Source organism: Grammomys surdaster, unplaced genomic scaffold (genome assembly GCF_004785775.1).
Source record: "Grammomys surdaster isolate TR1022 unplaced genomic scaffold, NIH_TR_1.0 126133, whole genome shotgun sequence".
NCBI classification, from domain to species: Eukaryota; Metazoa; Chordata; class Mammalia; order Rodentia; family Muridae; genus Grammomys; species Grammomys surdaster.
In genome coordinates, this window is record NW_021620941.1 from 6,801,918 (window position 1) to 6,826,315 (window position 24,398).

General features: G+C 50.4%; 1 protein-coding gene across 3 annotated transcripts in view; it reads left to right on the forward strand.

Moving 5' to 3' along the window:
• Positions 1-12,338: 12,338 nt before the first annotated feature.
• Brd3 (bromodomain containing 3) overlaps positions 12,339-24,398 on the forward strand; it is a 30,764-nt gene continuing 18,704 nt past the window's right edge. For 2 of the 3 annotated variants that reach the window (XM_028756999.1, XM_028757002.1), the window contains exons 1-2: positions 12,339-12,406; positions 23,335-23,642. In XM_028756999.1, the coding sequence (XP_028612832.1) occupies positions 23,430-23,642 (213 nt within the window). In that variant the 5' untranslated portion in view covers positions 12,339-12,406; positions 23,335-23,429. Of the gene's footprint in view, positions 12,407-12,831; positions 12,849-23,334; positions 23,643-24,398 lie in introns of those variants that run through there. The other variant, XM_028757000.1, reaches the window with a different exon arrangement.

Here is a 24,398-nt window from a genome sequence, read left to right on the forward strand (position 1 = left end):
TATATATATATATATATATATATGGTTCCAAAGGCTGGAGGCTTTGGCGACAGCAGGCCCCAAACACACGAAAAAGTCCTTGGTTCCAAAAGGGTTTATTTTCATGGTGGATGGTAGATGGATCTGGATGTACCCCCCTGAAACTCAGGGCAGACCTGAGTTAAATAGGGAGGGAGAAAAGGGGAGGGTCTGGGGAAGAATGTTTAATTGGCTCTGCCCTCTGGCCTTCATTAGTATGTAAATCTCTAGGGCCTGAGGCCTGTAGTCACAACCTCTACCTGTGCACTTTGGGAGGGGCTGTAATGGCCTATGTGACTGAACAATGTAGGTCCATGGAGACTAGACTGCATGTCAGGACCCTGGGTTCTGGGGACGTGGCCAAACATCTGCTGTTTCTCCCTTGGAGTCTCGGGGCTCCAGACCAATGCCCAGCCAAGAGCCAAGATACCCTTATGCAGTCCCACAAATGACTAGTGAGATGGAGGATTAATTTTGAGTGCCAATGTGATTAGGTGGAGAAGAGTGTAAGAGGAGCCATAAGATGGCTCAATAGATAAAATACTTGTTCTACAAGAGTGAAGACCAGAGTTCAAATCCCTATCCCCCATATAAATGCTGAGCCATGAATAATCTGAGCTCAGAGGACAAAGTCTGTGGAACAAACTGGCTAACTAGACTGGCTAGGTCTGGGTTACCAGTTCCAGGTTCAGTGATATACTCTGCTCTAAAAATGAGCTGGATGGTGCTGGTGAATGTCTTTAATCGCAGTGTTCAGAAGGCAAAGACAAGCAGATCTCTCTGAGTTTCGAGGCCAGCCTGGTCTACAGAGTAAGTTCCAGGAGAAACCTTGTCTCCAAAAACCAAAAAGAAAAGGGAAAAGAAATTAAGGCAGAAATTAAGGGTGTGGTGGTGAACAGAGGCAAGTGGATCTTTTGAGTTCCAGAGCAACCTGGTCTAGCAGTGAGTTCCAGGCCAGCCAGGGATACGCTGTAAGGCCCTGTCTAAAAAGAAGGAAGAGTGATAGTGGAAGATACTCCATGTCAAACTCTGGCCTGTTAGGAGCAGCAGGATGGATATACGTGCACCACATGCACGCACACACACACACACACACACATGCACACACACTCCTGAGTGTCTGTGAGAGTAGCACCATGCCATGCCTGGGAACTCAGAATAAAAGGAGTAAAGAGAGAGAACCTGAAAGTGCAGAGTGCAAGCATTCTCTCTCTCCTGAACTTCTGAACCTCTGTCCTCAGTCCTAGTGCTGGGGTGACAGGCGCACACCCCATGCCCAACCTACAGCCCACGATTGATTGGTTGATTGATTGATTGATTTGTTGGTTTTTCGAGACAGGGTTTCTCTGAGTAGCCCTGGCTGTCCTGGAACTCACTCTGTAGACCAGGCTGGCCTCAAAGTGCTGGGACTAAAGGTGTGGGCCAACACCGCCTGTCCACTAGTGCCCATTAAAAAAAAAAAAAAAAAAGGTGTCTGTGAGTTGAGAAGACGGTGATTCTCTGGAACTGGAGTTACAAGTGGTTTCCACCACCCAATACGGTCCTATGAAAGAGCAACAAGTGCTCTTAGCCACTGTTCTCTTGCCCTGTTGTTCATTCTTGTAGCTCTGAAAAAATGTCTATTCAGGTTCTTTGTTCATTCTTTTTTTTTTTTTTTTTTTTGGTTTGGTTTTTCTTTTTTTTTTTTTTTTGAGACGGGGTGTCTCTGTGTAGTCCTGGCTGTCCTGGAGCTCACTCTGTAGACCAGGCTGGCCTCGAACCAGTATATGCTCTTAACTGCTGAGCTTTCTCTCCAACACTCCCAACTCTGCCCAACATTCTTTCTTGATAAACAGTCCCACAATCAGGACTGTAAGTAAATTCCCTCAGCACAACAGATGAGAGTGACTAACGTGGAAGAAACACAAAGGTTGGTTATTTTGTTCCCTAAAATCAGGAACAAGGAGATCCTATCTCAAAAATAAAATCAAGAACAAAGTGCTTCTGTCTAATATAGTACCAGAAAGTACTAACTAACCATCAGATAAAAGAAAACAGAAAAGAAAGAAACCTAAAGTGGGTATAGCAGTGCAAGCCTTGGATCCTAATGCTTGGGAGGCAGAGACAGGTGAATCTCTGTGATTTGTAGTCTACATAGTGAATTCCAGGACAGCCAAGCCTACATGTTTGAGACCTTGTCTCAAAAAAAAGGGGGGAGGGGAGAAGAGAAGAAGAAGAGGAAGAGGAGGAAGAGGAGGAAGAAGAGGAGGAAGAGGAAAAAGAGAGAGAGAGAGAGAGAGAGAGAGAGAGAGAGAACGCAGGTGGGCTCCAAACTGTTAGGAAGACATAAAATCCCCTCTGCTGTTGATAAGATGAGAACTAAAGCAGAGAACAGAACAAGCGGGATGAGAATGGAGGCCCAGGGAGGAAGGACAGCCAGTTGTGATGCAGGTTCCCTATACACACCTGCACTCTGGTCTAGCCAAGGGTCTCAGGAAGGTAGGGTCTCGGGAAGTTAGCATCTCAAATGCCTATCAGTCTTATCTGTCACATGTACATGCACACAAGCACACATACACACATACACACACACACACACAAACACACACACGGGGTAGGGGGAGTCTTAACTGTCTCAACCCCCTAATTACCTCAGAAAAGCTATAACTAGGCATCATTTCTCCACCTCTGAAAATGCAGACTCTCTGAGTTTTAAGGAACTTGAGCAACAGTGGTTTCCACACCAGCAGAAGTGTTGCTGGACCTCAGGGTTAGACTGCATAGATCAACAGGGCTGTCAGTGATCATGCCTCTAAAAGCTACACTCATGTACCCTAGCCCAAGGCTGGCTTCAGCTACTTTTGATACTTCCCTTCCAGCCTGGCCCACTGAGTCTGACAGTTGACCACACCTGTATCAAGGACTTGGGGATGACAGACAGAGACAGGGCAGGCCACAGAGCCTGCAGCTGCCTTGGAGTTGAGCCTAGGGAGCAACACATGTCAGAACCCCATACCTATGGATGCAGGTATCTGCAGTGGATGAGCTTTGGGAAGGTGGGGTGTGTGCAAACTGCAGGCTGGTGAGCGAGTCAAGCTTTCATCAATGACAATACAGGAGAAACAAGGAGCGACTTGTCTGGCTTATGGTTTAACTGTGATGGCTTAGTCCTGTCACACTAAGCCTAAGATGAGACAGACCAGAGAGACAGGAAGAGCCTAGGAGAACAATTCTCCCTCCCGCCCCAGGCAACATACTTCCTTCGACTAGGCCTTACCACCAGAGATCCCAAATGCTTCCCAGTAGGAGCCCATCGTTTCCCATAACACAAATCCAGATGTCAACTTGATATGTAGAACCTCTGAGGGGACACCTTTAGGCATGTCTGTGAAGGAGTTTCTAAACTGGGTTAGCTGAGGAGGGAAGACCCACACTGACTGTGGGTGGGACTAGTCCACAGGCTAAATAAAAACAAGAAGGAGAGCACAGAGGCCCAACTCATCTCTCTCTGCTTCCTGACTGTGGATGTAGTGTGCCCAGCCGCCTCAGGTTTTATCCCTGGACCCCACAGGCTGGACGGAGAGAACCAAGTCCCACAGATTGTCCTTTGACCTCCACATGTGGGCTGTAAGATCCTCATGAGAATGTACAACAGAGGAAAAATTAACTTAAAAAGTGTGTGTGTGTGTCCGTGTCCCCTGGTCTTTTGCTGTTGAATTATTTTTTTATTTTTAATTTTGTTTCTTCCAGACAGGATTTCTCTGTGTAGCCCTGGCTATCCTGGAACTCACACTAGGTAGACCAGGCTGACCTTAAACTAGGACATCTGCCTGCTTCAGTCTCCTGAATGTTGGGATTAAAGGTGTATGCCATTATTCCCTGGAGTGATGTTGAATTTTTTTTATTCATAGTTTGGGCACTGTACATATAATTATTTTATTTCAGAAAAGTGTTTTTTAGAAAAGGACACAACAAAATACAGAGCCCCTTGCAACAGTTATTTGATGTTTCTTTTCTCTATTTTTTTTTTCAAGACAGGTCTCATTGATTGTCCTGGAACTCACTATATAGTCCAGGCTGACCTCAAACTCAGAGAACCACCTGCCTCTGCTTCCTGAGTGCAGAGAATAAATGTATGCATCACAACACTCAGTGATTTTTTTAAAGATTACTTTTCTATTAGTATGTATGAGTGTTTGCCTACATATATGTTAAGTGCACTACAATTCATGCCAATGCCCACAGCATCCAGGAGAGGGCTCCGGGTCCCTTGGAGCCATCACGTGGGTGCTGGAACCAAACTCAGGTCCTCTACAATAGCAGCCAGTGCTCTTACCCAGTGAGCCATCGCTCCAGCCCCAGCTCTTTCTTCTTCAGTGAAAGAACAGATATGCCTGGGGTAGAAGGATGTACTGAGTATCTCCCATGGCATTTTTTGGAAACAGAGCAGCAAAACTAAATATATGATTCTCCATCAAAGAATTCTAGCAGTTTCTCTTTTGCCTGTTTTGTGGGTTGTCACAGCTGCCTTTCATAGGAAAGGGGTTTATTACAAACTGTTCTGCTCCAGTGAAGATCTCAGGACAGTTCTGAGTCCATCTGTCTAGCTACAGAGCTCAGGGACAAAATGAGGTCCACAGAGACAGAATCCCACCTCACAACAGAACCCCTCAAATGAGGACAAGGTGCCTGGATGAAAAGAAGCTCATTGCCGGGCGGTGGTGGCGCACGCCTTTAATCCCAGCACTTGGGAGGCAGAGGCAGGCAGATTTCTGAGTTCGAGGCCAGCCTGGTCTACAGAGTGAGTTCCAGGACAGCCAGGGCTACACAGAGAAACCCTGTCTCGAAAAACCAAAACCAAAAAGGGTTTCCTACTTTGGGATTGGGAATTTAGCTCAGTGACAGAATATTTGCCTAGTAAGGTGAAGGCTCAAGGCTCTGGGTTCCATCCTTAGCTCCAGAAGAAAAAATAACAAAGATTTTACATAAACTTCAGCATGCTTACATTGGTTCTGGCCACCTAGTGGTATTCCTTTGTTTGTTTGTTTTTGAGACAGTTTCTTTTTGTGTAGCCCTGGCTGTCCCTGAAACTTGCTCTGCAGACTAAGGCTGGCCTGAGCTCAGATCCTTTTGCCTCTGCCTCCTCCCAAGTGCTGGGATCAAAAGCGTGCCACACATCTGCCCAACTGAAATCCTGTCAAAAAAAAAAAGACAAAAACAAGTACAACAAAAACCAAAACAAATACCATACACACACACACACACACACATACACACACACAAACACACACAAAACCAACCCACAACACACAGGGTTGGAGAGATGGCTCAGTGGTTAGGAGAGCACTGGCTGCTTTTCTAGAGGACTTGGGTTTAATTTCTAGCACCCACATGTTGACAAACAAGGAATCCAATGCTCTCTTCTGACCTCATTCACAGGAACCAGGTACACATGTGGTGCACAGACAAGTATACAAGCAAAATACTCATTCGCAGCTGGCCTGGGCATGGTGGCCTACACCTTTAATTCCAGTGCTGGGGAGGCAGAGGCAGGCAGATCCCTGAGTTTGATCCCAGCCTGGTCTACAGAGAGAATTTCAGAACAGCCAGGGATACACAGAGAAACCCTGTCCAGAAAACAAACAAAAAACCAATAAATACATAAAACAAAAAGCAAAAACCCATGCTTACAGAGGTAGATCTCATTAGAACCCAGAGGTTCCACCCCACAATGTCCAACAGAGAGCGTCTTGCTAACTTGGAATCCCTTTTCCACATCAAGCCTATGCCTGATTCCAAAGCCCAGCCCCACGCTTTCACCTTTGAACCTGGGGTCCTCAAAGGAGTGTGCAAAGTCCATGGACACAACCTGGCTGAGGTCAGGTGATGCAACAAGCTGCGCTGACTGAGAGTTTCATTCATTTACAGAAAGCAAAACAAAACCCTAGCTTTAAGATTTCTTTTTGTGCTGGGCAGTTGAGGGCAGAGATAAGTGAGTCTCTTGAGGTCAAACAGCTAGACCCACACAGAGAAATCTTGTCTTGAAAAACCAAAAATGCCAGGCGGTGCTGGCGCACGCCTTTTATCCCAGCACTTGGGAGGCAGAGGCAGGCGGATTTCTGAGTTCGAGGCCAGTCTGGTCTACAGAGTGAGTTCCAGGACAGCCAGGGCTACACAGAGAAACCCTGTCTCAAAAAACAAAAAAAAAAAAAGGAAGAAAAGAGAAAAAAAAAGAAAGAAAAAGATTTACTTTTTTTGAGGTTGGGAGTGAGTGAGGCCAACAGGATCTACACAGTGAGTTCCAGGACAGCCAGGGCTACATTGAGAAACCCTGTCTAAAAAAAAAACAAAACAAAGCAAACAAACAGACAAACAACAAAACCTCCAGCTTTTCCTAAAGCCAAGTTCCAGTGGTCCTCAGAGCCTGACAGCTCCTGGTACCTGCAACCTAAAGCATGAAAAAAACTTCCCAGTTCAAAGGTGGCTACCTCCTCCTCTTCACATCAGAGGGGTTGCTGCTCTTTCTCAGTGAGATCCCAGAGTGGCTGGCTCATTGGCAGTGTCTGGATGATCCATCCCCCTTTTCTGTTATTGTGGCTCCTCTTGTAAAAGCAGTTCCCTCTAAAGGGGCAGCTCCCGAGTCTTCCATCAATACACCTGTGCCTCTTGCTCAAGGCCTCTCGGGATGAACTGGTTTCTGCTTCTCTTCTTCTTTCCTCACCCTGTACTCACTGGGAATGACAGGTCAATCTGGATCTCTGGGGCAGGGCTTAATGATCGTGCTCTCAGATTGTTTAACATTCCTGCTATATTCTTGAATACACTTGAGGCAGTGGACATGGTTGTAGCTAGGGCGCTTCCTGGAGTTGGCACAGACCACTTCCACTCAGCTGAGCTGCCTCATAAAAAAAGCAAGACTTCAGTCTTGACTCTTAGTAAAGACTCTTTAGTGTAAGACTTCAGGTGTTGGGCTGGACATTATAATTTTATCATTTGCGTGATTTGTAAATCCTTTGTTTTTGATAATTTCCTTTTTTCCTATTTTATGGCTTTTAAACTTGTTTATTTTCTAGTTATGTTTACGTGTGCCTGTATGTGGACATGTACATGTGAATTCAGATGCACACAGAGGTCAGAGGCACAAGCTCCCCTTGTAGCTAGTGTTACATGCGGTTTGGTAGGGTGGCGCCTGACAGGTACTGGGAATGGAACCCTGCTTGTTTGCAAGAGCTGTGTGCACTCTTCAGCACTGGGTCATCTCTTTGGCCTGCCAGCCTGTGGCCTGTTTTCCTTCCCTCCCTCTCTTCTTGCTTGCTTGCTTTTCTAGTGTCTCCCTATGTAGACCAGGCTGGCCTGGAGCTCACAGACTTCCACTCCCTTTCCCTCCTGAATGCTGGGATTAAAGGCATATGCCACAAAGCCTGGCTGACTGACTAATTCAGATCTTTAAAGATCCCATCTTCCAATTTACTTACATCTGATGTATTAAGGGCTAAGACATCAATACAGGAATTTTGAGGTTCACAGTAACTTGATTATGTAGGTTTTATTTCTTTCATTCCTTGATTATGGAATGTGGCATTGGTTACATTTAATATGTTGAACTGTCTATCATTCCTGAGTAAGCCCCATTGGGCCACCTCTGTGATCCTGTTAATATATTAGTGGATGGGGTTTATTTATCTTTAGTTGAAAATCTATTTTTTCCCATCTTTTGTGTGGTATTGGAGATTGAACCCTGACAATATGTCTGTCTGTCTCTCTGTCTGTCTGTCTGTCTTTCTCTCTCTTCCCTCTCTACTCCCCTCTTCTCTCTCCAAGACAGACACGGTTTCTCTGGTTTTTCTGTGTAACAACCCTGGTTGTCTAAACTTATTCAGCACTTCCCTGAGTTCTTTCTTTCTTTTTTTTTTTTTTTTAGTATGGAAAATTTAGGGCATGAGAAGAAGAGTTGAGGGAGTAGAGACAGAGAAAGGGGGGTGGGGCTGGCCAGGAACACTTGGAGGGGGAGGAGGATGGTGAGAGAAGGGACAGAGAGGCTAAGAGAGTAAGAGCCCTTGAATCCTTTCCTCTCTTTCCTGTAGGCAGTGAACATGTGTGGTGTGCTGGTGTTGGCCCTAGAGCCTAAACACACTAGACACGTGTTCTACCCCAGAGCTGGCCCGTTGCCAACCCCCCCCCATTCAGTTTTCATTTTTATTTATTTTTATTTTTTGTGTATGGGTGTTTTGTTTGCATGTATGTCTGTGCATCTTGCACATGTCTGGTACCCACAGAGGCCAGAAGAGGGCATGAGATAGTTGTGAGCTGCCACGTGGGTACTGAGATGTAGACCCAGGTTCCCTGGAAGAGCTATAGTGCTTTTAACCACTGAGCCATCTCTCCAGCTTCCTTTTGTTTGTTTGTTTTTATATAGGGTTTCTCTCCTGTATCCCTGGCTGTCCTGGAACTTACTCTATACCAGGCTGGCCTCCAACTCAGAGATCCTCCTGCCTCTGCCTCCTGAGTGCCAACACTACCCGGCTCTTTTTATTTTTTGAGACAAAGTCTTCCTAGGTTATGCAGTTTGGCCCTGAACTCTGCAGCCCAGAGTCTTGCAATCTTCCTGCCTCGGCTTTCCTGGTGGGAGGATGACAGGGTCACACTATAGGCTGAGCTGAGCTTGATTCTGTGTTTTTAAAGGAAGGACCTTTGGTATTGGGTCTGTATGAATGGCTTTCTATTTTGGGGACAGGAAAGGGTAAAGCGATACAACTCTGTTCCCAGCTCCCTTCCCAGGTCCATTCCCTTGGGGCTCCCTTTTATGAAAGAACCATTTGTTTCCTCCTGGTGACAGTTTATCTCAAGGTCAGACTGCAAGTGGGTTTTGCAGATGAAATGGGCACTCACTCCCACCATGGCTCAAGCTGCCAATGTCACCTCACTGTCCCATTTGCTTCCACTGTTACATACGTACAGTGATCACCACCTCAGAAAACTGGTCCAATGGGGCCTGCAGAGAAGGCTCAGCAGTTAAGAAAGCTTAATGCTCTTGAAGAGGATTAAGTTTGGGTTTCTAGCACCCACATGCTGGCTCACAATCATCTGTAACTTCAGTTCTAGGGGATCAGCTGCTCTCCTCTGGGTTCTCTGGGCACCAGACATGCGCATGCTGTGCATATACACAAGCAGGCAAAACACCCCCCACACAGGCTGGCCTTGAACTCAGATGCACCAGCCTCTGCCTCCAAGTGCTGGCATCGAAGGCATGCACCACCATGCCTGATCAGAAAATCAATGTTAAAAATAAAAAACCAGCCGGGCAGTGGTGGCGGACGCCTTTAATCCCAGCACTTGGGAGGCAGAGGCAGGAGGATTTCTGAGTTCAAGAGTTCGAGGCTAGCCTGGTCTACAGAGTGAGTTCCAGGACAGCCATGGCTACACAGAGAAACCCTGTCTTGAAAAACCAAAATAAATAAATAAAATAAAAAAAAAAACCAAAATGGCTCTAAGATTCACATAGTGCCTGGCATACCTCAAGCTCCCCAGGAATGACCAAACTGTGAGGAGCTCTCAGCTCCTCTCCAGATAATGTAATGTAAGGGCAGGCTGACTGAAGTAGGGGGCAGAAGCTAGAGCTTGGCTCTGAAGCCCTGTGGAACTTACCGAGTATGGCAAGAGCTGGGTGGATAAGGTATGAAGGTGGATGCTAGGATACAGAAATGCATATTAATTCTTCCAACAGCTAAGAGTACCTGCTAGGTGTCATGAGCTGTTGAAGGCCTTAGAGGATAGACCAAGGCCACAAGGGATGAGACAAGGAGGTAGAGAGATAGGACAGGGGAGAGGGCAGGCAAAGGCCCTCTGTGCCTCAAGCCTTTGCCCCACCCAAACCCTCCAGAAGCCGGAAAGTCAGGGCCTATTTTTATACTCTTGACTGAGGAGGAATCATGCCAGTGAGATTGAGTGGTCTCACTTAAGGCTCAATTTTGTTGGTGGGGACAGCCAGAGAACCCAGAATCCCTCCCTCCCTCCCCATGCTCATGGGAGTCCAGGAAGTGGCAGCAGCATTGGCTCTGGGAACGGCCAGCTTAGGACTCGGAAACTCAGACAAGCTCTTTTCCATTTTCACACAGCTTAACCTCTTACAGACCCAGATGGCCCAGGAGAGGTGCTCGTTAAGGCCTTTGGGATACTCAGACATGAGGGTAGAGCTATGAGAAGGGGATACTGGGCCTTGGAGACACCCCGATGTTTGTGAATTCCTAGGAACATCTCAATGAGAGGTCGGAAGCCAGCATGGACATGGCAGGTAGCCTCAAGAAGCCTGGCACATGGCCCATTGTCCTATAAGACCAAGCCTGATTGCAGATCTTTTGGGGTGGGGTTTGATAGAATCTTTAAAATTTATTTCAAAGACTTACTTCATGTTATGTGGGTGTTTTACTTTTACCTGAGTTTATGTAAGAATGTACATACCTGGTATCATGGACTTCAGAAGAGGGTCCTAGACACCATGGAACTGGAAACTAATATGTAGGTACTGGGAATTGAACCCAGGTCCTCTGCAAGAGCAGCAATAGGCTCTCTTAAGGTCACTGCCACCTCTTCTGCCTCAAGGAGTTAAACTGGTGAGTCACTAGGTGAGAGATCCCTCAGGCAGTCAAGAAACTTGTGTCTAAGCCTGGTGATCCCAGTTCAATCTCCAGGACTCGTGTGGTAGAGGAAGAATGCCAGCTCTCACAAATTGTTCTCTAATTTCCATATGCATGCACACACACACACACACACACACACACACGGTTTTTGTTTTAAAAAGTTAAGTGGCAAGTCCTTTGTCCTAGTAGCCAGAGTGCTCAGTGTGTCCAGAAGGGTGAGCCCCAGACGGCAGAAGTGAAAATAGAGCCTCCAAGGTGACTGCAGTTCTGCAGGGACCCAGTCATGGCTTTGGCCTGGGGAGCCTGGGGTCAAGAGTCTAAGGACTCTAACTTAGAACCTCCCAGGTCGCACTCTCCTACCCTGTGTCCAGTCTGCAACTAAAACGCAGGGCTTTCTTGCATTGGCCACCTTTCCCCAGGCTGTGAGGAGCACCCATGTTGTAGGCCAAAGAGGCAACAAGGGAAGCCTGGAGAGGTTCCAGCTTGTCCTCAAATCTCTTTCTAAGGACCCTGGACTTTGAGGTTGGGACCTCTTGCATATGAGGTCTGAAACCTAGGATAAGTCACTTTGCCTTCTTGAGTCTGTTTTGTTTCCAGGGACAGACATATTTGCTCTGTGTGTGTGTGTTATTTAATGCTATAACCACCTGTGCATTTCCTGCATGCAGTAAAGTGCCTGCTCAACCAGAAATAAACTCAGTGACACCAGGGTCTTGGAATGGGTCCAGCTCACATCAGGAATTGGAACCCTGCACTGGCAGGTTCAGCGGGCACTGATGGAAAAATTTGTTTTGTGATGTTGTTGTTGGGGTCTAACACGCACTCACTTTAAGTTACAGCTGGATAAAAATTGACTATCTTAGGCACCGTTGTAATTTTCACCAAAACCAAGATCTGAACCGTGACCGCTATCTAACCCTTTCAAAACGCAGAAAGGGGGCGAGACTTATCTCGTTCATGTCTTTTCATAGGCACATGGCACACTGAGGCTCCGGAGAGGGAAAGTCGGCTGGCACAGCCTGGAGCATCCCTTACTGGTGTCTAGCTCTGAAGAATTGGCGTTTCTTCTGTACCACCGGCCAAGTCTCTCGCGGAGTTCCCAGGTCTTTAACCCGCCCCGGGGCGTCGGGGCGGGATTGATCGCGGCTCCTCCCTGGCAAGGACCGCCCTGCGCGCGCCCTCGCTAGGCTAATTAGGCACGCGGTTTGTTTACAAACACGGGCTCGGAGCCGGTGCGCGCCGCTCTGTTTGTGCGCGTTTCGGGGTTTGAGGGAGGCCTCGGGGTGCCCGGGGAGTGACCCCAGGGTGGTAACTGCGTTCCCGCCTTTCCCACGCTTTCCTAGGCTTCTGGAAATCCGTCCACCAGTTTATTCCCTGCGTGTGGTTGAGAACGCAGGAGTAAAGGCACGCGGGCGGGCCAGGGTTCCAGCGTCCCCTCGGGTCCTGGCGGGCAACCTCCCAGCCCCGCCTCCACGCGCCCCTAGGCCGGGCCCGCTGGCGGCCAGGTCGGCGGGGCGGGCGGCTGGGGGCGCGCGGGGCGGGGCACGGCGTGGCGCCGGCGGGGCCGGGACATGTAGTCCGTGCGCCTCGGCCTCCCCTGGGCGGCCCTGGCGCGAGCCCGGGCGCGGACTACGACTCCCGCCAGGCGCCGCGGCGTAGCGCATGAGCCCTGTACAGCTCCGGCGCGTCTATTATGCTGCCGGGGCCGGCGAGCCAAAGAGGAGCCGGCCGCGCGGGCCGGGAGGAGACGGCGCTGGAGCCGCCTAGGCCAAGTACGTCTTTTTCTTGCATCCTTGTACAGTCGGGGCGGCGGCGGCGGCGGGGCCGGCGGCGGCGGCGGGCCTGGCTGAAAGAACGCGGCTCGGAGCGCATGGTGCAGGCCTCTCGCGCGTCTTGAAGCCCAGAGCCCCGGGCCGCCGCCTTTGTGCGCGACCGCGATGCAACAAAGCACGGCGGCCGTCTGCCCGGGTTCGCGGCGACTGCGCGGGCTCCGCTGCCCTCCGCCTTGCGCTCTGCGCTCGCGGCTTGCCGGTCGCCTCGGGCCGGACTGGGAGGCGTCGCCTTGGTCAGAGCGCCCAGCCTGGACTTGGCACAGTCCGCGCTCTGCGCGCCAGCCCTCCCTCACGGAAGGGATTTTTTTTTTTTTCCTTTCCCCTTTTCCTCTGCCCGCCATCTTCCGAAGGGGACTGCCCGGAGGACGCGCGGCGCGGGAAGGTGCGCGCGTTGTGCTCTGGGTCGCTCCGGCGCCACTTAGGGCGGATCGTCGCGGGGCAGGCCAGGCTGGGCCTGGACACTGCACGAGCCTTGCAAGTGGGGCTGCGGCGGCGTGGCTTGGGGGGCGGCGGCTGCCTTTGCAGAGTTATGGTCCAGGAGACGACTTTGCGCGCCCGCGAGTTACTGGATTATTGCAGCCAGGCCAGGAGAAAACCCAGTTCGCATTTTGAAGTCAGCCTGAACGAGTACTTAATCCGGGCGAGGTCGAGTCGGATTGAGGTGGGAGGGCTGGGTTGCACATCTTTTCCTTATTTCGTGTATAACACGCAAACTAGTTGGGTGAGGAATGCGCACCCCAAAGCCTCGTATGTAAGGTTCTTGAGGATTGTCGGTGAAAAATCCTGGCGGCTTGGGGAAGTTCTCTCCACCAGTTGCTTCGACGGGGGCAGGGCTGATGAGGAAGCCATAAACAGCTTCCTTGCTCTGGGGTGTAAGGAGCGGGAAGGGGGCTCACTGGGAGCCGGGTGGAGGCTTCTGTGAGTTCATTCTTTAGGGCTCAGTCCTAAGGTTTTGGCCTTTACAATTTTGATCGAGAGCTTTCTGCCTGAAATAAGTGTATCGCTGGTGTTTTCCTCTGTACCTTAAACTTAACTGTAGAAGTTTGTGTCTCTGAGATCATTCATGTGTTCTTCAGTGGCTACCATGGGGTTGGATGCAAGAAGAGAAATGAATGAAGGAATTGCAAGGGCTCAGCTCCTGTCCACCCCCATCCTCCCAGGAAAAGCTGGTTGTCCCCCCCCCCCTTTTGTTTTGCACACTTGCATTATGGTTGGGGGTGTGGGGAGGGAGGTGTCGGCGAAGAGAGCTGAGATCTCTGCTGCTGCTTGAAGTGAGTTTCTCACCAGCTTTCCACAGTTAAGGAAAGGAAGGACTCCTGCAGGGATCAACCCCCAAGCCCCAGTGACCTTTTTGGGTGGCCCTGAGTGTGGCCTCTCATTCGCAAATAAAGGCCTGTTTGTTGTTTGTTCTGTCTGAGGCCTTGATGTGCACTGTTGGCTATGGATCAGGAGAGATGAGGTACAAGCTTGACAGTTCAGGATAATTTCTTCTGATCTTGCTTATAAACTCTGACTCAGGAATCTGTGGAGATCCAGTTCTAGCCCTACATCTGTGGAATTCAGGAGAGAGACGCTTTTGCAGGGTGGATAACCGGAAGGTGTGCCAGGTCATTCATTTCTCTACCTATATATTTACTTTATTTTACTTTTAGGAGGTGCCAGGTTTATTTTCACAAAGAGTAACTGCTTTCTTTCCACAGTGCAGTATCCTGTTTTGGAAATAAGCTTTGAATAAGGGATGGAGCTTGTAAAGGCACCCTCCCTCCTTCCCTTAGACAGAGGGTGAAAATGGGGGAGTGCTGAAAGGAAAGGCAGGCCTGGCTGACTTCTGCCCTGGCTCCTGTAAACCTGGAGCTGTGGCCCCAGGGGCTTTCAGGGTTACCTTGTCCACTTCCTGGTTTTACTGTGGCAGAGCCTGCCCAGGGGGAGGGTGGTGCAAGGCCACAAGTGGAGCCATGCTACCCACTGTTCAAATAAGTGCAGAGTACCCAGATCTCATCTCAAAAGGAAGAGCCACAGGGAACTATTGGGAAAACAGGATCCAGTGGAGCCCTCACCATGGTTCAGAAGGTAATATGAAGAATAGTTCTCCCTCCTGTGGGACAGCCTTGAAGCTTACGGAGTCCTCACAGAGCTCTCCCTGTACCTGGGGGCTGCTGTTTACACTCCATTGTGACATATGGTGCCCTCTTCAGTTTATTTATGGTCACTGCTGCCCTATGTGTATTGGTGGGTTCTTTTGCAGGGGAAAGTGTCCCGTTGTGAGTGCTCACAAGTTGGTAGTCTCTTTGTAGGCTTCTTGGTTGAAGTAGATCTGAGTCCATGTTGTGTATGTGGTTCTGGCAGTTCAGTACTGTTGACTCTGATGTCTTAGTGTCTCCTTGAACTGGGGATTTGTTTTGGTGTCTCCTTGAACTGGAGATATGTTTTGGGGAAGCACCCCACCCCACCCCCTGCCCTGCATCAGGCCCAGAACCCCACAGAGGCTATCAGATCCTAACAGGATGTTGAGGACTGGAGGAGGAGGGGCTTCCAGCTGCTCAGAAGTGTCACATGGATGCTGAGATGTCCAAGGGTCCCTAGTCAACTCCCAGTGGCATTGGAAGTTGGGCTTCCTGACCCATGTCTGGGCATTTCCAGAAGTCATACCCAGACACTGTGTGTGACCTATAGTGGAGGCTCCTGGTGGGACCTGAAGTCAGAGGTGGAGGGGACATTTGGGTCACAGGCATTAAACCACAGGTCTTAAGTGTAGGATGACCTCAGCTTCTTATGCACATTGTGTGAGTTCTGCTTGTATACTTCTACCTGTGATAATCTGCTTGGGTGCAGTTGGCAGTAGCTACTGCCATCGGGCTTTACTATGTCTCTGGTATGTCCTGTAGCATATGGCAAGAAAGAAACGCAGTTGACTAAGCTCTGCAGGTAATGTCCTCCCCTGGACGGTGCAGCCTGGCAGACTAAAGGTAAGGTGGGTTACTACTTGGCCTCCAGTACCCACTAAATAGAGCTCTGGAGAGCTGACCCAGGTTACTGGAGCCAGGTCAGATGCAGAACACTGGACACAGGAAGCAGGTGCCCTTGTGGTGCTTAGCATTCTTAGCTCTGCCCTAGTCTGGTTTTAGTAGGTGTGGAGCCTGTCTTTAGTGGTCTGAAGACAGGGCAGGGTGGTGCCCCTGAGATCCTGGCCCTCTGACCACCTGATCCTGTGTTTCTTGTCCTTGTGGTCTCCCAGGTCACCATGTTTCTCAGCTTTCCTGTGTGGTCTAATGGAACGGGTTCCTCAGGGCTTCCAGATTGGATGAGGGAGGCACTTGGAGAGACACTTGAGAGTAATGGCTGATTGAGGTGGTGGCCTTCTCTTGCTCTTGGCTGACTGACACCTGCTGGGTGGGTGGTAAGTGAGAAGAGGTGGTAGTTGGGCTTCTGGGCTGTGAGTAGTTGTGTTGACCTTCCTATTCTGGCCCCTGATCTTGTGCTGGGGGTGTTCAGAGAGGAGGTGAAAAAGACAAGGTGGCAACCCTTGGGAACTTCTGTTGACCCACCTGTATATCAGGCCTTGAGATGGCCTTTTGTCATGCGGCTCAACCAGAGAGTGTTTCTTCTGTGCCGTGACAGGTGGGCCTGCTGCCCAGCTTTGTTCTGCCAAATGTTCTGATGTTCTTGTAGTTACTCTCAGGCTTGAGGGGCTCCCTGCAAAGGTACTGGGACTCACTGTAAGTACAAGGTGCATGATTCACCTTCCCTCTACAGGTTAAATGTCCTTAGAAGAGTGTAGGGTGGCTATGCTGTGGTGCTTTAGAGCTGTTCTGGAGGCTACAGTCTCCAGGCGAAGAGAAGCTTAGTTTCCTTGGGTGGACTGCTGGGGTATGAGGCACTAAGAGCCTGGGGCCATGGTGACAGTTGGAAGTCAGAGGTGTGGTGACTGGTGACAGCTGCAGCCACTGTGCCTTGTGTGCCTTTCCATAGCACAGCCATGGGTTCAACACGGCTGACCCTTCCCAGGGTGGGGCATGTTCTATCAGAGCTAAGTCTCCAGCCAGACAGGGCCAGGCAGCTGTTAGAAGCAGGTGTGATATGACCAGGGTGAGCTTAGGGTGCTGCTAGGGCTCCCTAGCAGTGAAGGACAGGCAGTGCCACTCAGGAGAGTCCCCAGTAGATAGGGAGGCCCCATATAGGCCCCTGTCTGCCTTGAGGCCCCAAGCCATGTTCTTCTCCAGGCCTCACAGCAATGAGCAGTTGCCTCTGTCTGTCACAGAAGCTGGCCCAGCCCTAACAGATCTGTTTCCCCAGGCTTGGAGGGCCAACACTAGGGTGACCCTTCCCAGGGCACTCAGCTGGTAGGTATGCCAGGGTGAAGGCAGCGGCCTGCAGCATTGTCAAGAGTTCTGTGGGGACTGTGGTGAATCTAGGTAGATGGTTCGTTCGATTGGGCCCTGGCTCTGGCTCCTCCTGCCTGGGCTAGGTCTCTGTTGTCCACATCTGAGTGGCTCCTTGCCTACCTTAGAGGTGGAGTTCATGAGATACCCACCAGTGTATTGGGAGTACCGGCAAGGTCCTGGAGCTAAACTTGGACTACTAGGGTTCTAGGGACTCAGAAACCCAAGGGAAGGAGGGACTTACCAATATAGGGTCCTCTAGAGCTATGGTGACTCCAGGGGAATGAGAAGACTAGGCATGGAGGTATGGTGAGCTTAAAAGTGAGCTCTTGCTTTTTACAAAAAACAGCCTCTTTTTGTGGGTAGGGATGGAGACAGACTATTCAGAGCCCTAGCCGCCTTGGAACCTGCTATGTAGTCCAGGCTGGCCTCAGACTCACAGAGCTCCTCCTGCCTCTGCCCCTGTCTCCTGAGTGAGAAAGCCTCTTTAAGGGATCTTGAGGCTGGAGCAGTATGTGGCCAGCTCAGGCACTATACTTTTAAGTCCCCTATGGAGATGTGGGCATACTCTGCATTGCTTTCTCTTCTATTCTGATGACCCATGCAGCCACCTCAACCCCTCCATTATCTGTATCTGTGCTGCCTCCTCCCTGAACATGGCCCCTGCCTCTCCACAACTTAGGCCTTCTGGAGTCTCTGCGAGCTGGACTAGCCCTGTTCCTTCCTGATTCCCACACATATGGCTAGGGCAGCCTTCCCTTCCCTATGAGATAGCCCTTGCAGCTTGCCTTGAAGCTCAGAGTAGAGACTTCTTCCCTGGGTCCCAAGAAAGGCTTTCCAGGCTAGATACGCTTCCAAAGTCTGGCAACTGTCCAGTGGCTGGTCTGACCCAGGGTTAGCATAGAGAAAGGTACTGTGTGCTTGGGTGAGTAGCTGTGGAGCTGACCTTTGCCAAGCCTGAAGGCTGGGTTGTAGTAGGTGCTGGCCCTCATGTCCCTTCTGTCTAGTAGTGCTTGCTGGCACAGGGAGAGGGGGGAGACCTGAGCCCCATAGCTTGTAGGTTGACAAGAGAAGGCTCTGAAGTTGCATTGAACTTACTGGGTGTTTTCCATGGTGATAAAATTGCAGGTTCCTCCTACCCCCTCCGTGTCTGTCCAGGGCCCCTGAGCCTTGGCCTTTCACCTTTGGTGACTTGTCCTTTGGACTGAAAGGGTGGATTTCTGCTTTCATTCTTAGGCCTGGGGAGGGGGGAGGTGGCCTGCCTGAAGCCATGCAGTGAGGCTGGAAAATCTGCAGGATTTAGGCCTTCCCTTCTTGTTCTCTGTCCTGAATGGGTTTGTAGGGAGAGTGAGTGGGGACTTGGGATGTTATAGGTCTTTGTTGCATTTCCTTGGTGTGGTGAGGAGGAGGCTGTCATCAGTGTAGGGGATAAATTAGCCCCACACTCTGGGTGGTCCCCTGCAGCATTCAGGTGCTTCTCCATAATCTCAATAGCGACTTGCTCCAGGTTTTCTCTGGTGTTTGTGGGCCTCTGTGGTTTGTCTTGAGTTTCCGCACTGGGTGGTTTCACATCCTCTTGAGGCTAATACCTCCTCAGATAGACTTTCACACATACTTGCCTGAGGTCTTGCTCATGGTGGGAATCTTGTGCTGTCCTGGAAGCCCAAGTGAAGGGATTCCAGGGCTCTATAGAGAACTCAGATTCTGCTGAGTGGTGGGCCTGGGGAAGTGGACCTCAGTGAGGGCCTAACCCTTGTTTTGGACATGAGATAGAGGCTCCACTTCTGTCATGCCTGGCTGAAGCAGTTGCTATGAGTATTAGTGACACTGTAGCTTCTGAAGGCCAGTCCTTAGAGGGCTTGCAGCTTCTGTGTCCTGGCTTAGTCGGCATCAGCAGCAGACAGGAGGGTGGATTGCTGCAGTCCAGAGCTGTTTGACATTCATTGGCTGTCAGTGGGGCTGGGTGGTCAATGCCATGCCCCATCGGCTAGCTCCTTTATTGTGTGAGGTTCTGCCATCCTATGTGTGCACCTCACCCAAACAGCAACCCCAAGGCAGCCCAGAGCCTCATGCCTTTTCTGGAGGCAGGTGGGGCTCAGGGGAGATTTTGTGGGTTAGAAATGTGTGAAGCCCTGGAGTCCCTTTGGTACCCTTCTTTAGCTCTAATCCTAGCTAGCCTACTTGAGGCCATTGGTCCCTGCCTCAGCTTTTTGAAGGATGTGGTCCTCAGGTCTTACTATTGCTGGTGGGGAAGGAGGCTGTATCTGTACAGATTTGTAGGTTGGGGAAGTCTGATTTGTCCAGACCTCCATTTGCCTTCTGTCTCTCCCATTATGCTATCAGACTTCAGACACTTTCATTCATGGAATGTGCAGTGCAAGTCCCCTAAAAGATAAGGAGGATGTGCCTCTCCAGTAAGGGTTTTCAGCAAACATATCCCAGGCACATGCTCAGTCCTAGAGGCATCAATCCTGAGTGGCACACCTTAACCCAAGCCTGCTTCCTGAATTGAAGCCTGGAAGTCAGCCCTGGGTATCACAACCTTCCTCTTGCAAGATCACTGTCCTTATTCAAAAGCTCTTAGCGGTAGGCCCTTGGCCATTTGACCTTCCCCAGCCACTGAAGGTGATGTTGGATTGGGGTGTCCCTGAGGCCTGGGGCTAGGGATCTGCATAAGAGGGAGGAGTCTCTTCCTATAGTGTTGTGTCCACTGGTGTGGCAGTCAAAGCATGTGACCCAACAAGAGGTCAACAAGAGGTGGGTCATAGGATCCACCAGCCTGAGCTACACAGTGAGTTCCAGATCAGCATGAGCTGTAGAGTGAGACTATCTTGAGCCAGAACAAAAAAGGAAGGGAGGGACGCCTCTGACCTACAGGCTTGTGAGCATTGCAGAGATATGTCCATCAGTGAGAAGAAGACCCCAGACATGGTCTGCCTGCTGACATTTCTGGTTGCCATGACTCCCCTCCCTGCCAGCCTTAGAGACTGGGCTTTTAGGGTTCTACTGCAGCTCCTCCTCCTTGATGGCAGTCTGCATATTTGAGTACTCCGGTGTGTCTCTGACTGCCTGCAGCAGGCCCTGCCTGATGATCTGTCTCTGTGGTACTTTCTGGAAGCCTCAGTTTCTTTCCAAGCCTTCACCCTGATAAGCAGCTTGGGCCCACCATGGGTCAGAAGACTGCTTCTCTTCTGGGTCGTGATCTTTACTCACACCTTTAATCCCAGCATTTGGTAGACAGAGGCTGACCTCACTTATAGAGCCACTTCTAGGACACTCAGGGCTGCACAGAGAAGTCATGTCTCAAAAAAAAACATACAGAGAGAGGGGGTGGGGAGAGGGAGGGGGGAGTGGGAGAGATCTTAAGTAAGCAAGTTGCTTCTCCCATGGGAGATGGCTTTCAAGGAAGTCCATGACTCTCCTTTCTTCTCTGGTTCTGGTGTCTGGTTCACTCAGCACTGCTGTCTGATTGGTTGAGGGTTGCTAGGCATTGATGGGGGACGGTCAGGCCAAGCTTACAGTGGTCCCTGCTGCCCAGGTATGCCAGTCTGAGTATGCTTTGAAGGGGAGTATGTGGATATCTGACTTAGTCCCTAGGGATGGTAGTATGCTAGGGAGCTTAGGTGCTTAATGGATGGGATCCTACCTCTTAGCCCCTATCTCTGGTGGTCCTGGGAGCTAGACAGCTGGGCTTTCCCACCGTCACTAACACACATCCTGGTGTCACCCTGCTTGCCTCCATCCCAGGCATCAGGACATTTTCAGGAGGTGGGTTCCAGGACCTGGGTATGGACAGGACTCTGACCATCTGCCTTCCTCAGAGGAGGTCTTTCTGCAACCTCAGACCCCCTTCACCCCTTTCAGTGTTATGGGTCCCCCAGGTCAGATTCAGTCTCATGTCCTAGCTCCCCAGACCGACACAGTAGCAGGACCAGCCTTCATTCCTAGGCATCTCATAAACTGTATGAGAGCATCAGCTTCCACTCCTACAACAGCTTGTGCTGCCTGAGCCCTGAGTGCTTAACTCCAGGCTGACAGCCCCATGGGAGCTAAAGGACACACCATGAAGCTTTCAGGTAGCAAGGATGGATTCCAAAATCCACCCTGCAACCTCATACTGTTTAGGTTTCAGTAAGATCCAAGGAGGCCTTGCGAGCACATGAGTCTAATGAAGGCCAGTGGGGCTATAGCAGCTACACATTCCAGGGCCCTGTCACCTCAGGCTCTGCTGGTTAGTGTGGAGTTCGGAGGGTTTTGAATCTACAAGTGACTTGATCTAATATTTTAACAGGGTTCCTTCCTTTGTGTAGGGCAGGACTGTCTGATGATGTCTGTCCCTCTATACTTCTCACTGAAGTATAGAGGGAGAAACTGACATCCTGGTGAGTAGACAGCCCAGGCTTATGCCTTAGTAGCCTTTGGTCTACAGGGGAGGGAGGACACAGCTTCATGGCTGTTGGCACAGGTTGAAGGGGCTGCTTGCCTCCTGAGGTTGCTTGTCCCCAGGGGCTGTGTGTGCCAGGCGTGGAGATGCTAGGGCCTGTAAAGTGGCATACTATGGGTGCCCAGGATACCTGGAGAGAACCTCAGTGCAGACGCAGCTGGCACCCCAGATGCTCAGCAGCACTTTGTGATGCAGGGTGGGCAGTGAGAGTGGCTTGGCTGCTGACACATGTCTGATGTGCCTGAGCTGCAGTGCAGTGAGTGGGACCTGCTGAGAGTAGATGACACCAGATTTTTAGCAGCCAGCCTTCTCCAAAAGAGCTTCAGATTGCAGCATTTACAGTCTTCGTGGTGAGACTCTAAGGGTCCCTGAAGTGCTCTGAGAACCACTGGTCCTAGAGTAGAGTGGACATCTTACCCCTGGGTGTCTCTTTGAACCTATGCAGTGTGATAAACAGAAGCACATAGAAAAGTTGGGAAGACACCAGGTTCACAGATAGGCACGAGGCCCCAAATGCAGTATGGAGCCTGTGCTCGGCCTTTATCAGTGGAAGTGGGTCCATAGTGCACACACAGGGCTGCCCAGCTTCCTCCTAGGGAGATAACTGCTAAGCCCTTGCAACTGTCTTAGGAACAGACCTGACTGAGGGTGTCAAAGGAATGACGACAGGACAGGCAGATACAGAAAAATAGCTGGAAGTCAGGTGGGTTGGGCTCTCTGAAGGAAAAGCTGTAGCACCCTGGAAGGTCAGCATATTTGTTATCTACAGTTGAACAGGCAGGTGGGGTTATTCCATACAGCTCAACGAGGAGGCAGGGTTTATGGTGTTTGGCTGGGTCAGGGAGACAGGTTTAGTGTTGCCGTAAGAGAGTGGCTTTAGATCTCTCGAATTGCTGCACACATGAGCCAGAAGAAGGCTTTGATATTCCTTTCCAAATCTCACCCTCCCCCACCCCTCACCCCCCTACCCCCCCACCCCCGGGGAGTGGTAGGGCTTTACCATTCCTTCAGAGTCTTAGGCTGTGGTTGTGCCTGTGTCAACAGTACACATTTACTCAGGGCTTCTACTACTTCCCACAGACTGTAAGGGGTTTGAGTGTTGGAGTAACGTCATATGGTCCTGCATATGTCTCTCCTGGATGACACCCCCTGCTGTACCCCTTACAGGGTGTCCTTACCATATAGTACGCTGTAGTCTTTCTTCATGTTGCCTCTGCTTTACAGCACCCTCATTGTAGAGTCTGTGCCGCGTGGTGTTTCCACATTGGTGCTGTGCAGCAGGGACACCATGCAGTGGAGATGCAATGGGAAAGTTGTAGTGGAGGCTCTGTGGAGCAGGGACACCCTGCATGCTACCAGTATTGCACATTGCCCTTGCTTTTCTGATGATCCTGGCTTTTCAGGAATAGCAGAACTGTCATGGACAGCTCCGTATGTGGCCAACATTTCTGACATCTAAGCTAGGTGATTGTGAAGTGGCAGAATGTATCATGTTCAGGGACCGAACACACGGGTGGGATACAGAAGAGGACTGCAGGTAGGGGTCACCTTGTTTCTCCATTCTGATTGGATGAGGAGCAGGCATGTCACAGGCAGCCATCACAGACCCCTGCTGGTTCTCCTGGTTATGTTAGAACTATGCCATGCCCTGTTCAGGGCCCCAGCTCTTTATGCTAGGTTTAAGTTTGCAAACTTCATGTGTTGCTCATCTCTCAGCTAAGCTGTTGGATACATGTTGTTCTCCGAGCCTGAATTGTTCAAAACATTGCCACAGCCAAGTAGTTGAGGGTCTGGTAGAATCGACCCAGTCCCAGTCCCCTAGGCCAGCTGGGAGCTGAACGTGACTAGGTTCTTCGTATTCTCCCCACCCCCTTGTCTGGGAGCTGGTGTCTCATGTTTGCATTTTTCCCAGGTAGAAGAGCCTTGGCTAGGATGGCTCTGAGGAATGTCACAGCTATAGATCAAGATGGTAGGGAAGGCTGTGTCCTTGCTCATGTGGAAGCTCCTGGAATGATAGAGAGCTTCTCTACTTTCTTCTTCTGCAGGTGCCTGATTGGGCCCAGAAATGGGATGCCAAGCCTCCACGAGGAGCGCCTCTTTGACCTGCTGCTGTGACAGCAAGTGACTAAGCTGCCAGAGGATGTCCACTACTACAGCGGCTGCCCCCACGGGGATCCCGGCAGTCCCGGGCCCCGTGAACCCTCCCCCACCTGAGGTCTCCAACCCCAGCAAGCCCGGCCGAAAGACTAACCAACTGCAGTACATGCAGAATGTAGTGGTGAAGACACTCTGGAAACATCAGTTTGCCTGGCCTTTCTACCAGCCTGTGGATGCAATCAAGCTGAACCTGCCTGTGAGTGGCCCTTAGCCCACTCCTGGAAATCCTGCCCAAAGGTGGTGTCTGAGATAGAACAGATGCTGCCAGTGCCTCAGAAGCCATCGGTCTGGCAAGGTGGTTGCCCCTGGTACAGGAAATGGGGAAAATCTATGGCCTCCATGGTGAAAGAACACAGGGAAGAGGCCAGAGCAGCGGTTCTCAGTCTGTGAGAAAAAGCCTCAACCCTTTTTGGGGGGTGAATGACCCTTTTCACAGGGGTCGCCAGAATACACAGAAATTCACACTATGGTTCATAACAGTAGCAAAATTTTAGCTATGAGATAGCAAGGAAAATAATTTTATGGTTGAGGATCACCACAGTATGAGGCATTGTATTAAAGACTCACAGCGTTAGGAAGATTGAGAACCACTAGACGGAGGATGGATGCTGGAGCCTGAGGCAGAGGGCCACTCAAGTCTTCATGCTCTAGGGTCTTTCCCCTGGCCACTTGTCATGCTTACTTACAGTCAGATGCCAGGTGTTCGGGTATCTTCCAGATGATGGTCCCTTCAGCGCACATTTATCTGGATACTAATGGACATATCTGGACAGTAATGAGAAGCCCTGTAGAGGTACTTTGTACCTTTGCTTCAGTGCACACTTTGGTCCCTGGACACCTGTAGGTTTAGAATGAGAGGGAGTTTGGTTCTCTTTGAATGTGCACCAGCTCAGGTTTTGCCCCAGCTAGAGACACCTGTGGGAGGACAGGTTTGTCAAGAGTTTCCCAAGAG